Below are 13,742 nucleotides of genomic sequence, written 5' to 3' on the forward strand. Positions count from 1 at the left end.
GAGTACCTTTACTGTCCCACCCTATAATGATCTAACCTGGGGGAGTCACACGTCAGGGTCTCTGTGACGCTGAAGCAGAATTCACGCTAAAACTAAACTTCACAACCCTCACGTTCACAGTCGGTCTTCAAGAACTTCGACTCGGACGGCGACGGCCACATCTCCAGGGATGAATTTGAAGCGATCAGGAACAACTTCCCATACCTCAGCAAGTTTGGGGAACTGGACAAGAACCAGTGAGCATTTTCCAGCTTTACTCACCGTTGTGAAATCCATGCAGTTTACCAAACGGCACAATCTCACCTGGATTTGTTTTTCTCACACAGAGACGGGAAGATCAGCAGAGAGGAGATGATAGACTACTTCATGAAAGCCAGCTCTCTGCTAAACTGCAAGATGGGTTTCATCCACACTTTTACGGAGGCCACCTACGTCAAGCCCACGTTCTGCGAGCACTGCGCCGGCTTTGTGAGTAAACCACCCACTACTCTATTGTTATCATGTTCTGTGCTTTAGTATTACCTCACTTATAACTGCAGTCCGTCCCAAAATTACACAACATAAGCTATGTGCCGTTTCAGAATCAGCCGTATGATTTATAAACCCTTCAGGCTCCTGCCAAGGTCAAATATTGAGCTTTTGTTTTTTCAAAATGCATCGATTTCTTCATTGACCCAATCAACGGCACATGTCATACTTTGTTAAAAGAGGACGACGGTCAGTTGCGCTCACCCCCGCTGTTCCACAACCATGTGGTCATATCTGCACTTTATTATTTGTGTTGGCAACCGCGTGCGGCAGCCTCATCCCTCAGAGGTTTCTCCAGTCAGGTCGGGGCGATGACAATTACCTTGAGCTGCAGCCACACGCTGCTGAAGTTGCATTCTGGGAAATATGGGAGGAAGGTAATTGGGCGAGATGATAACCCTCCTCTGTGGCACCGTTACATCTGTGTTTGTGTGTGTGTGTGTGTGTGTGTGTGTCCTCTGGCCCTTAACATTCACCCCAAAACCCCCAAGGAGCTCTCGGTTATTTAGACACAGACAGTGAGTCAGCACTCGGGTGTAATGAGAACAGCAACAGGGCTCTCATATTGAGCTGCAAACACCGAGATGACGTCCCATTCATTTGTGTTGAATGCATATAAAGAGAAGCTAGAGAGAGAGCACTCCAAAGAGAAGCACGCCATATATTATATGCATAGACTTTAGCAGCGTTCAGACCCACACATTCTCCGGGGGAAGCTCTAGTATTTTCAAACCATCATGAGGGGAAACTCCGAATAGAGAGCAGGGAAAGATAAGGACTCCGGCAGCGTGCTTCTTCCTTTGAATGTGTGTGTGTGTGTGTGTGTGTGTGTGTGTGTGTGTGTGTGTGTGTGTGTGTGTGTGTGTGTGTGTGTGTGTGTGTGTGCGCATGGGGCAGAGGTAGATACACTAGCTACTTCCTCTTCTGCTTGCTTTGTACTTTCCTCTTGGCTCCTGTGCAAAAACAATATTTTCCCGCAGCCCATTTTTCAACACTCGCCTCAAAAAAAGGAAAAGATAAAGATAAAGGGCTGTACTAGCCAAGCCGGGAAACACTGCAGAGTTCACTCACCTCCTGTGTCTCACATGGATCTTCATAATCTTCTGCTGTTCTGCCTGCAGCCCCCTTTGCCCTTACACCTTAATTAATTGCACACAGATGCGTTTTGCTAAATGCACAAAGCCAGAAGACACATCACAGTGTGTGAGGGGGTTTTGCGTCTCAGGAGAATACGGCAGGTTTTTAGCTGGAGGCTCAGAGCATCATTTTTGTTTTATTTATGAAATTCTTCCTTTTTTACTACACGAAAACTGAACAAACAGACATAGGTTGTAAAGCCGAACAAAACAAAACATACTGCGCAGGAGAAGCGCACATTGGCATCATCCGTCACATATGCATGAATCCGTACAATGAAATGTCCACAAGTGGATTGAGGAACACAAACAGTCTGACAGTCCAGTATCACAGAGAGACTGTCAGGGATTAGCTCTATGCTGTTTATGTTGCTGTACAAGTGGAGAATGTCATCTCAAAAACTCTTGAGGTTGGGGCAAGACCAATAACGATGTCCAAGGGCGGTCCCCTCCTGACTCACTCTCATCACAGGTAGCAGAGAAAGAGGGGAAGAGTCTGTTTAGTTTGGTTTGGAAAAGTGCAACCGATGGGTGACTTTAAACCGAATGAGTCAAAGTTTAGCGGTGACAGAACATGCTTTGATCATATCTATCCCTGACGCCCATAACTCATCCGAAATTCCCTCACCTGTATCCTTAATCCGTGCTTCTTTAATGTGGAGAGAAGGGGTTGCATGAGGGAAAAGACCAGCCAACTGTGAAATTAAGTGTTTGAATGTTTGAGACTGCCTGACAAAATTTCTAATTTGCAAATCCAGAAACAAGTGACCAGGAGGGAGTTAAAGTTTCACCTGAAGTTAAGCGAAAGGTTGTTGATGTAGAAAACCTTAATAGTAGACAGGCCCTTCTCTGTGAAAAAACAACGTCCAACAATTCTTATAGCAGAGGGTTTGAGCTTTTGACAATTTAGCTTCAAAGAATCAGAAGTTTCAGTGTCTAAATCTCTTGTTACGTCTTCTCAACCTGACTGAAAAATAGAGGATTTGAAAACGATCTCACCGGGGAAATTATTCGTCTAAGCAATCCATAATAAAACAACAAAACCAGGCACATGTACTGTTCTTAAAAGGTGATCATATCACACATTAATTTCCTAGGAAAGCTTTCTTTTGTGTATTTGGTGCATTTACTGTAGGTTCATACTGCAAACCAACAGGTGTAAGCAAAGCTTCTATGAACATGTTTCGCTGACCTCATCCCCCTGGGTTCCACACTTGGAGACGGGTGTGCTAAAAACAAATCTGTTTCCAGTCCCTGTAACTTCAACTAAACACAGTTCGCTTCCTCTGATGTTCAAACCAGTCGACATAAACAGTCAGACTTAATTGGCTTTACAATCACAACTTACACATCTCGTCAGATTGATCATTTCTTATAAATGATGAACCGTTGAGTCTTTTATTTGCTTTTTTGCCGAGAGTTGAGTGGTAAGATCGATACCACTCCCATGTCTATCCAGATGTGAAGCTACAGCCAGGCGACAGTTAGCTTAGCATAAATACTGACAACAAGACTCAACAAGATATTATGCATTCATTTGTGAGCCGCTACTAGGCAAATTGAATTGACCTTTGGTTGGAACCAGGCTGGCTGTCTCGCCCCCTTTTTCCAGTCTTTACGCTAAGCTAAACTAAGCTAAGCTCCAGCTCTATATTTAACCGACGATAGATAAGTAATTCATCGCATAATTCAGCATATTCTGAAGATGAACATGACAAAATGTGGTTAGTTGTTATATTGTTAAGTACAAAATGAACGGACTGCTGATGTGGAAAGAAACATGTAATTCTGATGAACCAAAAATAGAAAAAAACACAAAGAGGCTCTCTAGAGTCTAGACAATGCTACATCGACTGTAGATCATGTTAGTTCAAAGAAGTTCACTTTTGCACATCTTTCTTTATGAGAAAGCTACCAAAACCCTACCTGTTCACACATTTGAAATCACTTTACAAAAGGGTGGGAGCTAAATGCTCCAAATGCTAATGTGAATTTTAGCACAGGTCATGTGGAAACTGTCCCTGCTGTGTCTGTTTATCGGCCAGCACTTAGAATTCAGGAAAGCAGGAACAGAAGGACATGTGATTGTTGGCACTCGTAAAGTCTGGTAGGAAGAGATAGAGGGCACTTTTTGTAGCTACAATAGCAACACATACACACGTTATTAACTTAACAGGGTTTCCTTCATTTGATTGACTGCTTGTAAGCATACCTGGAGATGAACATAAATATTTTCTAGAGTGCATCTTTAATAATAAAAAAAGAAAAAATGTAGCACAGTGCCAACTCATATCTAGATTAATAGTACTTTTCTAAAAGCTTGCAATAAAGCATCAACGATTTGCTGAACTCTGTGTGTTTCCAGCTCTTATTTGTACTGCATTGTGTTTTTCAGTCCACAGAGGCCGTGAAGGTCAAGGCAGAGCTGTGATGATACTGGTGTTTAGATGTTCTGCTCCTAACTGACTTCTCTTTGTTGCGGCGCCTCTGGCTGCGCTTGTGGGTTCCCCGCTGCGCGTGCGTCTTTGTTTGCGCGTGTGTGTGCCTCAACGAGTGTTTGCATGCATGCATGTGGGTTTGTGTGTGTGTGAGGAGAGGTCAGGATATTTTGTGCCTCCTCAGATGTGCCAAGGCAGTGTGTGATCTCCAGCTCGGCTCTTTCATGTCATTGTTCCCCCACTGTCTGTGTGCTCCCTGTGTCCCGCTTGATCTCATCCCCCCTCTGTCCCGCCAACTCATCTCTCTCTCTCTCTCTCTCTCTCTCTCTCTCTCTCTCTCTCTCTCTCTCTCTCTCTCTCTCTCTCTCTCTCTCTCTCTCTCTCTCTCTCTCTCTCTCTCTCTCTCTCTCTCTCTCTCTCTCTCTCTCTCTCTCTCTCTCTCTCTCTCTCTCTCTCTCTCTCTCTCTCATATATCCTGCCTTCGCCCGGTCCCTCAGCATCGATGGGGTATCAGGATGTGTGCTATACGGGTGTTTTAACGCGTTTCAGCCCATTAACTGCTAACTTTCTCTTTACTGCCAACCACTTCCTAAAGCACACGTTTTTAGATACATTTACTTCCCTTAGGGAAGTTATTGGTTTCCATTAATTCGGTTCACTGTTCACCACCGCTGAGAGACTTGGAGACTCAAAAGTGTCAGACAAAATGAGTAAAAAAGGCACATGCACAACATGTACTTTGTAAAGAGAAGACTGATTTAGTAAATTTAGACTGATTGTAATTTGGGCAGCCAACACTGGACATTTAAAGTCTTGCTGATTGTCACACTGTATTGAAATGAGCAGTCTGAGAAGTAGGAAATGAATGTAACATGTTATGGCATGCCTGATAGCTGGCAATGACATAAAGTGACATATGTGACATTTGTAACTAACCATGCAACTATGCAACACCACTAATGAAGCTAGTGTGTCAAAACCAGTGGGCGTACTTCAGTAAAAGTACCAATACCACGATGTGACAAATACCCATGTGTCTCTAAAAACAACAACTGCCCTGTTTTCAGCTTTGTGCATTTTCCAGCTGATCCAAGAGGAGTTTTAAATCGTTTATTTAGCTGAAGAAGTTGGAGGATGTTCTCATCACACTTTATCCTTATCAGCAATATTCAAATTCACCACATTTGGAGACGTTTTTACCAAACAGGGAAAAAAAAAGAAGAGCAGAAATATAAAGTTGCAGGAAATGGATTTACTCAAGTACAGTACCTTGAGTAACATTTATAACAAAAAACAGGAAATCAATCAATCACTATATGATTTTATTCTGTCTGGGTTAATAATTTGGGCAATAATTTTACCAGTTATATGTATTATTCTCTGCAGCTTTGCTTTCTTACTAACAGTTAGGTTAACATACCATATCACCACATTAATTAAAAGTAAGATACTTTCCACCAGATTCAGAATAATTTCCAAAGTGCTAGCAATTTTTGAAAAGGCAGTTGATAAAAATGTCATTGTGTTAACAACATTTTTGTTTTTAAAAGCATTTGAATTCCAAAAGAATCGCAGACGTTCAACATCTACCTTCTGTCAGCTCAAATCCCTCTGTGTAATTGCTCCATGACCCTGCTGATCTGAACACTCCTCTTGCCTTCATGGAAATGAAAACGTACGTTAATTAACACAACTGTCCTTTTGTTCCTTTCTGTCTCTGCAGATATGGGGCTTCTACAAGCAAGGCTACAAGTGTAAAGGTGAGAGAGAGCAATGCATTTAGATTGGATTCCTGTGTCTGCTGCGCAGATGTGTGTGTTCCACCCTTCAAAGAATAAGCGATTCCTTTTGACGCCATCGATTTCCCAGCCATCACACACACACACACACACACACACACACACACACACACACACACACACACACACACACACACACACACACACACACACACACACACACACACACACACACACACACACACACACACGCCCTCTGTAGATAAAGATCTATGGAGCTGAAGTGCTGAGTAAATGTCATCAATACAGAAACCATTGCAAATAAACCAAACTCTTTAAATGTATGTCCACCACACACAAAGCACCGTTCAGCAACAGCTGGATTAGCTCCATCAGTTGAGACCACACTGCACACAAAGCACTATTATTTACTCTTTCACGGCTCCCAGTAGACAAGTGTTTGGAGAAGCTGGTTCATTTCACAGATGCACATACACACAGACAACCACCAACACCTCCGGTCCTCTTCTCCTCCTCATTAGCTTTAAAAACACACACGCTCAAACAGCTTGCTTCTTTTCCCTCTGTGGATGGGACGCTAAAAATTTAAGTAGTGATAATCTGCAGACGTTAGGTGCACTAAATAATTCGCAGCGCATATGTTTCCACCCAGATGTCAAGCAAAAAGTTTGGAAACGATGCCAAATGTAAGATGCAACTAATGTAAGTTTCCATCTGCCGGAGTCTTTCGAGAAGTGATTGAGTACAGCTCAGTGTATGAATGGGAGAAGTTAGAGTGGGCGCACATTTTACTGGCAGCATTTCATTGCTGTGTCAATTGGTCAACAAATTAGTTTCAATGGCTGTGTGTGTGTGTGTGTGTGTGTGTGTGTGTGTGTGTGTGTGTGTGTGTGTGTGTGTGTGTGTGTGTGTGTGTGTCCCAGCTTCCTTTGTTCAGTTATTTGCTTACATAAGCATTGGTTTCTCATTTAGTGGAAGAAATTAAAAAGGTAGTAGTGTTGGGAAAGTTACTTTAGAAATGTAATAGGTTTTGGATTACTGATGTAATGTAACTTGTAACATTTGATCAGTTTCCTACCAAATGTTTTAAACTGGGAAATAAAGTTTGACGTTTCCGCAGGTTTGACATGGAGCATTTCGATTGTGACAGATTTATTTTACCGCTGGTTAAGCTTTACACTGTACAGTAATATTGATCGCAGACTCAGAGCTCCTGAGAGCAACACGCATTGACTTTAATGGCAAAATTTGAGCGCATACTGCCAAGTAAATGGAGCCTGTCTGGACGCATGCAGAGACAGCTCCTTGTAAGCCATCCTACTCTTGATAGTGTTGCAAAGCAACAGACTGAATGGAATATTATAAAGATAAAGCGTTGTACCTCAGAGAATAAAATGCGATGTAAACTCTCTGATTACTTTTTGTAATCACCAATTTTTTTCAGTAACTAATGGATTACAATTACATTTATTTTGTAATTTAATTACATAACGCTGTTACACATAACTAGTGACTACACAGGACCTACATGCGTACGTATACAGAGTCATTGTGTGTCAGAGGATGTCATGTATTCACGACCTCCTCATTCTTCTCTTGAAATACAAGCAATTCAATTACTAAATCTTGTCCATTCTTATTGTCAACATGAGCTCCTTCCCCAATTAGTCAGATTCATCTCAGGTTGAGCAACGCTCGTTGAAAAGCTTCAAAACATTTCAGTTGCATAGCAACGAGAGTAAGTAATGCTCCTTGGGGCCTTTGAGGTCTTGCAGTGCTGTGTGGGGAACAACAGATTCTCATTTCATCATCGCCTAATTTCTTAATTACCAAGATATGTTCTGCTTAAATCCAGTGGGGATTTGTTTTTAGTCTTTATTTTGAGTTTTCCTGTTGCTAGGACCTCAGGTATCAAAAGAAAGACGTGCTTACACGATTGCTGCAGTGGAGACAAAAGGAGGGAGAAATAGCAGGGAGGTGAAAACACAAGCACTTTGTGCATAAACACACAATGGCCCCCCAAACATCACACTCTCCCACTTCCTGTTCCCTCTGGAGGAGTCTATGTCTCCGAGTCTGACTGGGAGTATTCTGGCTTGTTCCAGTGCATTACGGAGACCAGAGGAAGTCAATGAGAGAGAGCCCTCGCCATTCATCCCCATTACCATTGTTAGCCTGTACTCAGGGAGGTAGAGAGAGCGGCAGGGACATAATTAAAATGAATCACCCTTCACAATGCAGGAGCTGAGTGTGTTGACACCTCTGAATGTGTGTGTGTGTGTGTGTGTTTGTGTGTGTGTCTGGAGTTGAATGTGTGTTTTATGGCGGTAGACTTTAGATATTATACTTATATATGAAAGGCATCCCAGTGTGTTTGAATGGGTGGGTTGTCACAATGCCATTGTTCTATTATATCACGGTCTCATCCTCTTCCTGTCTGTTGAAAGGAATAGCTCCATATTTTTGGGGTATTCACCGTCTGACAGAGATAATCAATACCACTTTCATAGTCGCCTGTTAAATATGACACTGCTGTGCAGAGCCATGGCTTTATGCTAAGCTAGTATGCTTACCAGTTGCTCGTTGTATAGCTTGATATTTATTTTGACGGTGGAATCGATCTTCTTGTGTAGCTCTCAGCAAGAAAACAAGTAAGTGTAATTTGCAAAATGTCAAACTATTCCAGTAAGCCTATCCCCCCCCTCGCTGTGGACATTTTCAGGCTTATTCTAGCTTTGGCGGGTGTTATATGGACACTGAGCAGGTGGCTGCCAAGGTTATAATAACGTCTACCTCGTCCCTCCAGGGGGCCCTGAATCAGACAGGTTGGCACTTATCACAAGACATTAAACTAAGACTGTTCCAAAAACAGTTAAAAGTTCCTCGTAGTAACTCAAAATCTTTCGCAGTGGTGTCAATGAGAGAGGAAATGTTGGTTATGACAAAACTACACGACGGTGTGTGTAGCTTCTTTGACTCACATGCTTTCACAATGCCTTGCTCAATGACCCATGGCTGCTCTCCTCTTAGACTCCCCCTGGTTGACAGAGTTGTTTTCAGGCGCGGTCGGCCTCAGCTTGTGTGTGTGCCAGTGTGTGTGTGTGTGCATGTCGTGTAGAGACTCTTTCCTGTCACCACTGGCTCTTCCGTTCTCCTCGATGTTTCTGTCTGCACCCGTCCCTCTGTCTGACCCTCTGTCTCTTTCTCCCCCCCGCTCCCCCTCTCTCTCCTCTCGCTCCCCTTTCTTCTTCCCATCCCGCCTCCTCTCTCGGCGACTCTCCCTCCCTCTCCTCCGACCCCACCGCCCCCCCCTCCTCTCCCGTCACCTCTCTGTGCCGCCGCCCTCCTCCTCCTCCTCCTCCCGCCACACGAACGCTCCGGCGGCAGCCTGCGGGGTGAACTGCCACAAGGCCTGCCGAAGCCGCCTGGCCGTCGAGTGCCGGAAGAGGACAAAGAGCATAAGCCACGAGACGCCGCCGGCCCTCCAGGCCAGATCCTACAGCTTCCCTCCACCTGCCAACACCCCACCCAGCCTGCAGAACTCAGGTGGTTGTCATATCAACAGAAAAGTCTGTTTTATGTGCACAACAAAGGGGATGTTGCCTGTCACATGCATGTGTTTTTGGTTTCATGGTCAATTTTGCATTAAGACTGATTATTATTGTTTAGACATGTGCAACATGAAATAGTTTCATTATCTCTATCAGTTTTAGGAAAGACACAGTATACACTCTAACACCCTCACTCTCTTTAAATGTACAAAAACACTGGTAGAAAAATCAAATGTTCTTTTCCCCCTCTCAGAATAGTATAGTGTAGAGAGATGTTTAGCACGGCAGCGCCTCCACTTTTTGAAGGGTGCTTTTGTCTTCCTCCGGGCATATGGAGCACTGACATTTGGAAGATATTCTCCAACAGGCGAGGATCATTTGCAATGGAAATGTGATTGACCCACCACAGCAAGGCCAATGACTCATAGAGGCAGTGTTCTCATCAGACGTTAGCAAAAGTGGTGCCCTGCCTGGCTTTGTTTTCCATCAGTGAGAACCGGCTTGATCGATGGGCCAGACAACGCTGCACGACTAATGAATTGGCATAGTAAACAGATGAACACACACATTTTCATTAGCTTTGGGGATTATTTAGGCATTTTCAGTTGATGGACCAATCTATTCCTCATTTTCTCATACCCTAACCTTCTCTGTTTCCATCAGTTATTGCTGAAGAGGATATAGAGACACTGGAGGAAGGAGTGTTTGATGTCCACCTATAACCAGGTGAGAGAGACGTTCACTTAGGCTTCCTATTCTCACACTTTTCACTGCATTCCAACTATGTCAAATGTTTTTGTTTGTAGTTAATGCTAATTTATGGAGTCAGCGTAATGTTACGATCTGGAATAGTTCATTGAGAATGAGCAAATAGATCAGTCACATTTTATTTTACTTAACATCTGCTGCTTGATTACTGATTAAAGGAGATTGACATTTTGGGGAAATGCCCTTATATCGCTCTCACATCACACACACATACACATCTGTACTCTAAATGTGTCACTAGAAACAGCAGCTGGTTAGCTTAGCTTAGCATAAAGTTTGGGAGCTGGAGGAAAGCTCGGCTCTGTCCGAAGGAAACAAAGTTTGCCTTCCAGCATCTTTAAAATTTGATATTTAAATTTTCAATACATGCAAAATCAAAAAGTGTTAAAATGACACGTTGGGGGAGGTTTACGAGACTATATCCTGCTACTAGAGCAAAGTAACTTCCTGGAGTCTTGTCCTTAATGTGATGTTGCCTTGCAACCAGCGGACACTCCAGGAATCTACTGAAATAGTAGGTAAGAAACCCTGGTACATTATTAGTGAGCTTTAGAGGTGCTGGTAAACAGATTTAGTTACCTTTGGACAGAGCTACGCCAGCTGTTACCCCTTTTTCCATCTTTATGCTTAGCTAACCGACCGCTGGATGTAGAAGTGAAGCCAAAATATTCCAGATATGGTAGCTGAGAGAAAAAAAAGCAAATAAGCGCATTTCTCGAAATGTTGACCTATTCTTTTCAAATCTGACCCTCTGTAATCGAATAGATAAAATGATCAATAAAGTGCAGCAGCACAGGAAATACCTTGATGTCATCTACCTACCTCTTTGGCTAGTGACCTTTAAGTACAGAGCAATGTATCAATCAAAGATGTCTTTCTTTATTACATTTATTATTAAGGTCACTGCATAATTTGGCAAATCACAGACTGAAAAATAAAACAAGTCTACTAGGGTCCCCGAGGCCTTAAAGACCAGTTAGTTTGTGGCAATTTGATTAAACACAAATGTTTTGAAGAATGTGTGTCACCTGAAATAATACAGGTGTTAAAACTATATTCAACACAGGCAAATAATATAATAATTTCTACCTTACATCATTATTTCAGTTGATATTAATTGCTGCATATTTCCAAACCAATTTATTCAGATCCGCACAACAACTGATACACAGTGAATGTTGGGCCCCTCGTACAGGACACTGCCTTCATACACTGTTATCACAGTGCTGCTCTACCTTCATTTCGACTCTTTCAGCATTTAATCCTGTCCTACTGGGTCGTAAAAGTCACAATTCTTGCAGGGGCCTTGGACTTAAGTAGATTGTGATGAGCAGGCAAGTGACAGTCTCTCTATTTTAGAATCCCTCCCACGGTTGGCGTGCAAGAAGCCAAATCAGCGCCTGTCGGACGGGAGCCAGACACAGAATGTGCTACAGTATGTCAGTTTTACAACCCTCAACACTGCTGAGACATTGCACTGAGCACAAGCCAGGACACCTACATGCTGCCACACAGTGGACACATACTGCAACCGCTAACTCACAGGAATGTGACGACCGATGTGAATGGGATGTCTTTTGGATAATTTCTTTGTCTGCATTTTGATTCTGTGTTGGCCAAGAGTGTTACTGTAAAACTAACCATTTAAAAAAAAAAAAAAAAAAGAATCCACAAAATTGTATTTTCTTGGTGGAACGTTGAAGTCAGTGGAGTTTATAATTTGAGTGCAATTTGCTGCAAATTGGAATGGCTCTCTGTTTTTAATTTTTCTTCTTCTTTTCTTTAGAACATAAAAGAGGTGCTGTTATGCCAAGAATGTAAACCTGCCACCCAAACAAAGCTACTGTCTTCTTTGTCTGAGAAGCTCTGCTTTTTGTTGTTTATCATCTTGTTTTGAAATGCATTTCAATGGACCAATAATAGGACCAATTTTGATGTCAGATGAAATATTGTTGATTCGTGGTGCCCGTCTGAAGCATGACGACAAAAGCAACCGTTTCCCCAACAAAGGAAACGGCTGAGACGACTGTGTGGACAGTTATGATTAGGATGGACTTTGAACAATGGTATATTTTTTTTTTGTCATGTTTTCCTGAATATCAGTAGCTGTCCTATAGTTATTGCTGTGGTGTTGTTTTCAGTATGCAGTACTGTCTCGTACCAGTGCACTGATAGATGATCCATCCTCTTGCAGTACAGTGAATGTAGCACTAACAGTGAAATGCTGCTGTCAGATGAAGACCTTGTTTTCCCCAATAAAGACTGCATGAGAGCAGGAGGCTGGCTAACTTGCCACCGAGTCCTCCATCAGCTTTTGTTTGAGCCTCTGAGTTCTGAGAGCGTCAGTAGAATAAAACGATCTAAAGAACAATACTGGCGTTATGAAACTTTTTCATTTGACAGCAGCGTATAAATCTTATATTGTCTCCCTGAGAATCTGTTTTGATGCCAGTTGTAATTTGCCGTTTCTATCCTGCATGCTTCTCCCTTCATGGCTTTATTCTCTGGCCAGACTGGAGGATTTTTTTTTATTTGTTAATGTAGCACGCCAAGTTATTTTTCATAGGAAACATGAAGTGTTGAAATTCCAGACAGAGGAGTTGCTTTGTGCTTGTGGAGCGATGAATTCAGACTTCGAGTGCCATATTGTTAAGTGCTGGTTTTGTCTTTGAATGAGACTCCTCAGACGCTGGTATTTATTTTTCTGTATGAATATAGCTAAATAGATTACATTCCGTCTGTGTCACTGCCTGCCTGACGAAAGATGTTTGTTGTCATTCTGTGAATGAATCTTTCAGACTAATGTCATGCTACTCCTTGTTGTCCCCTGAAGATCCCCCGGTATTAAATGCAGCAGGCGTCACTCATACATGTTGTCTTGTCTCTCTGAAATTGGACACTTATGGTCTTATGGATCAAAAGTTTTATTCACATGGATTTCTTCTCACTTCCACATTCACAGAGGATAATTTCAGCTTTCAGAAGCTGCTTTGATCTATGAATACAGGTACTTACTTGCATTTAATACTAGTAATCCCAGGTTAAAGCTGGCAATTTTGTGAGCAATTTTTTATGTGTTAGAATTATTCTCTGGGTTGGGAAAACTTAGCAAATCTTAGGTAATTATAACCTTCAATAAAACTCAACCTGAAAAATCCCTGCATTGAAGGCACAATTCAAAAGATTTCAGTCGGTCGAATAAAACATTAATAAACACTGAGGCAGGTGTGTGAGATGATTTAGGTGGCACTTAAACTGCAATATTGCTTAACAGCAGAACGTTTTCCCACATTTAATAGAAAATAGCCCATTAGAATACTACTAGAACAGTAGCCCCGCGGCACACTGTAACTTATTGATGCAACCACGTTTTCATCAATTCGTTACTCCGCCCTTTACAACGGAGTAGTTTCGCAGCAGTTGTGACACAACAAAATCTCTAACCACATCCCCTCCCAAAACACACTCATCCCAGATGTTGAAATCGATTCTACAACTGCCACAACACACTGCTGCCATCCTGCGTGTGACCATGATCCAGTGTCCTCTGACTGTCTGTTA

At 42.5% G+C, this 13,742-nt stretch overlaps 1 protein-coding gene across 7 annotated transcripts in view; it reads left to right on the top strand.

Annotated features, from left to right (window-relative positions):
• The window catches only part of LOC137874714 (RAS guanyl-releasing protein 2), a 34,747-nt gene extending 21,697 nt beyond the window's left edge, over positions 1 to 13,050 (top strand). For all 7 annotated transcript variants that reach the window (XM_068713598.1, XM_068713597.1, XM_068713602.1 and 4 more), the window contains exons 12-17: positions 121 to 236; positions 327 to 468; positions 5,826 to 5,862; positions 9,250 to 9,408; positions 10,077 to 10,139; positions 11,541 to 13,050. In XM_068713598.1, coding sequence (XP_068569699.1) covers positions 121 to 236; positions 327 to 468; positions 5,826 to 5,862; positions 9,250 to 9,408; positions 10,077 to 10,135 — 513 coding nt within the window. In that variant the 3' untranslated portion in view covers positions 10,136 to 10,139; positions 11,541 to 13,050. The remainder of the gene's footprint in view (positions 1 to 120; positions 237 to 326; positions 469 to 5,825; positions 5,863 to 9,249; positions 9,409 to 10,076; positions 10,140 to 11,540) is intronic.
• The last annotated feature ends 692 nt before the right edge of the window (positions 13,051 to 13,742 follow it).

Source organism: Cebidichthys violaceus, unplaced genomic scaffold, assembly GCF_023349555.1.
Source record: "Cebidichthys violaceus isolate CVI_PGR_0920_01 unplaced genomic scaffold, fCebVio1.0.p SCAF_19, whole genome shotgun sequence".
NCBI classification, from domain to species: domain Eukaryota; kingdom Metazoa; phylum Chordata; class Actinopteri; order Perciformes; family Stichaeidae; genus Cebidichthys; species Cebidichthys violaceus.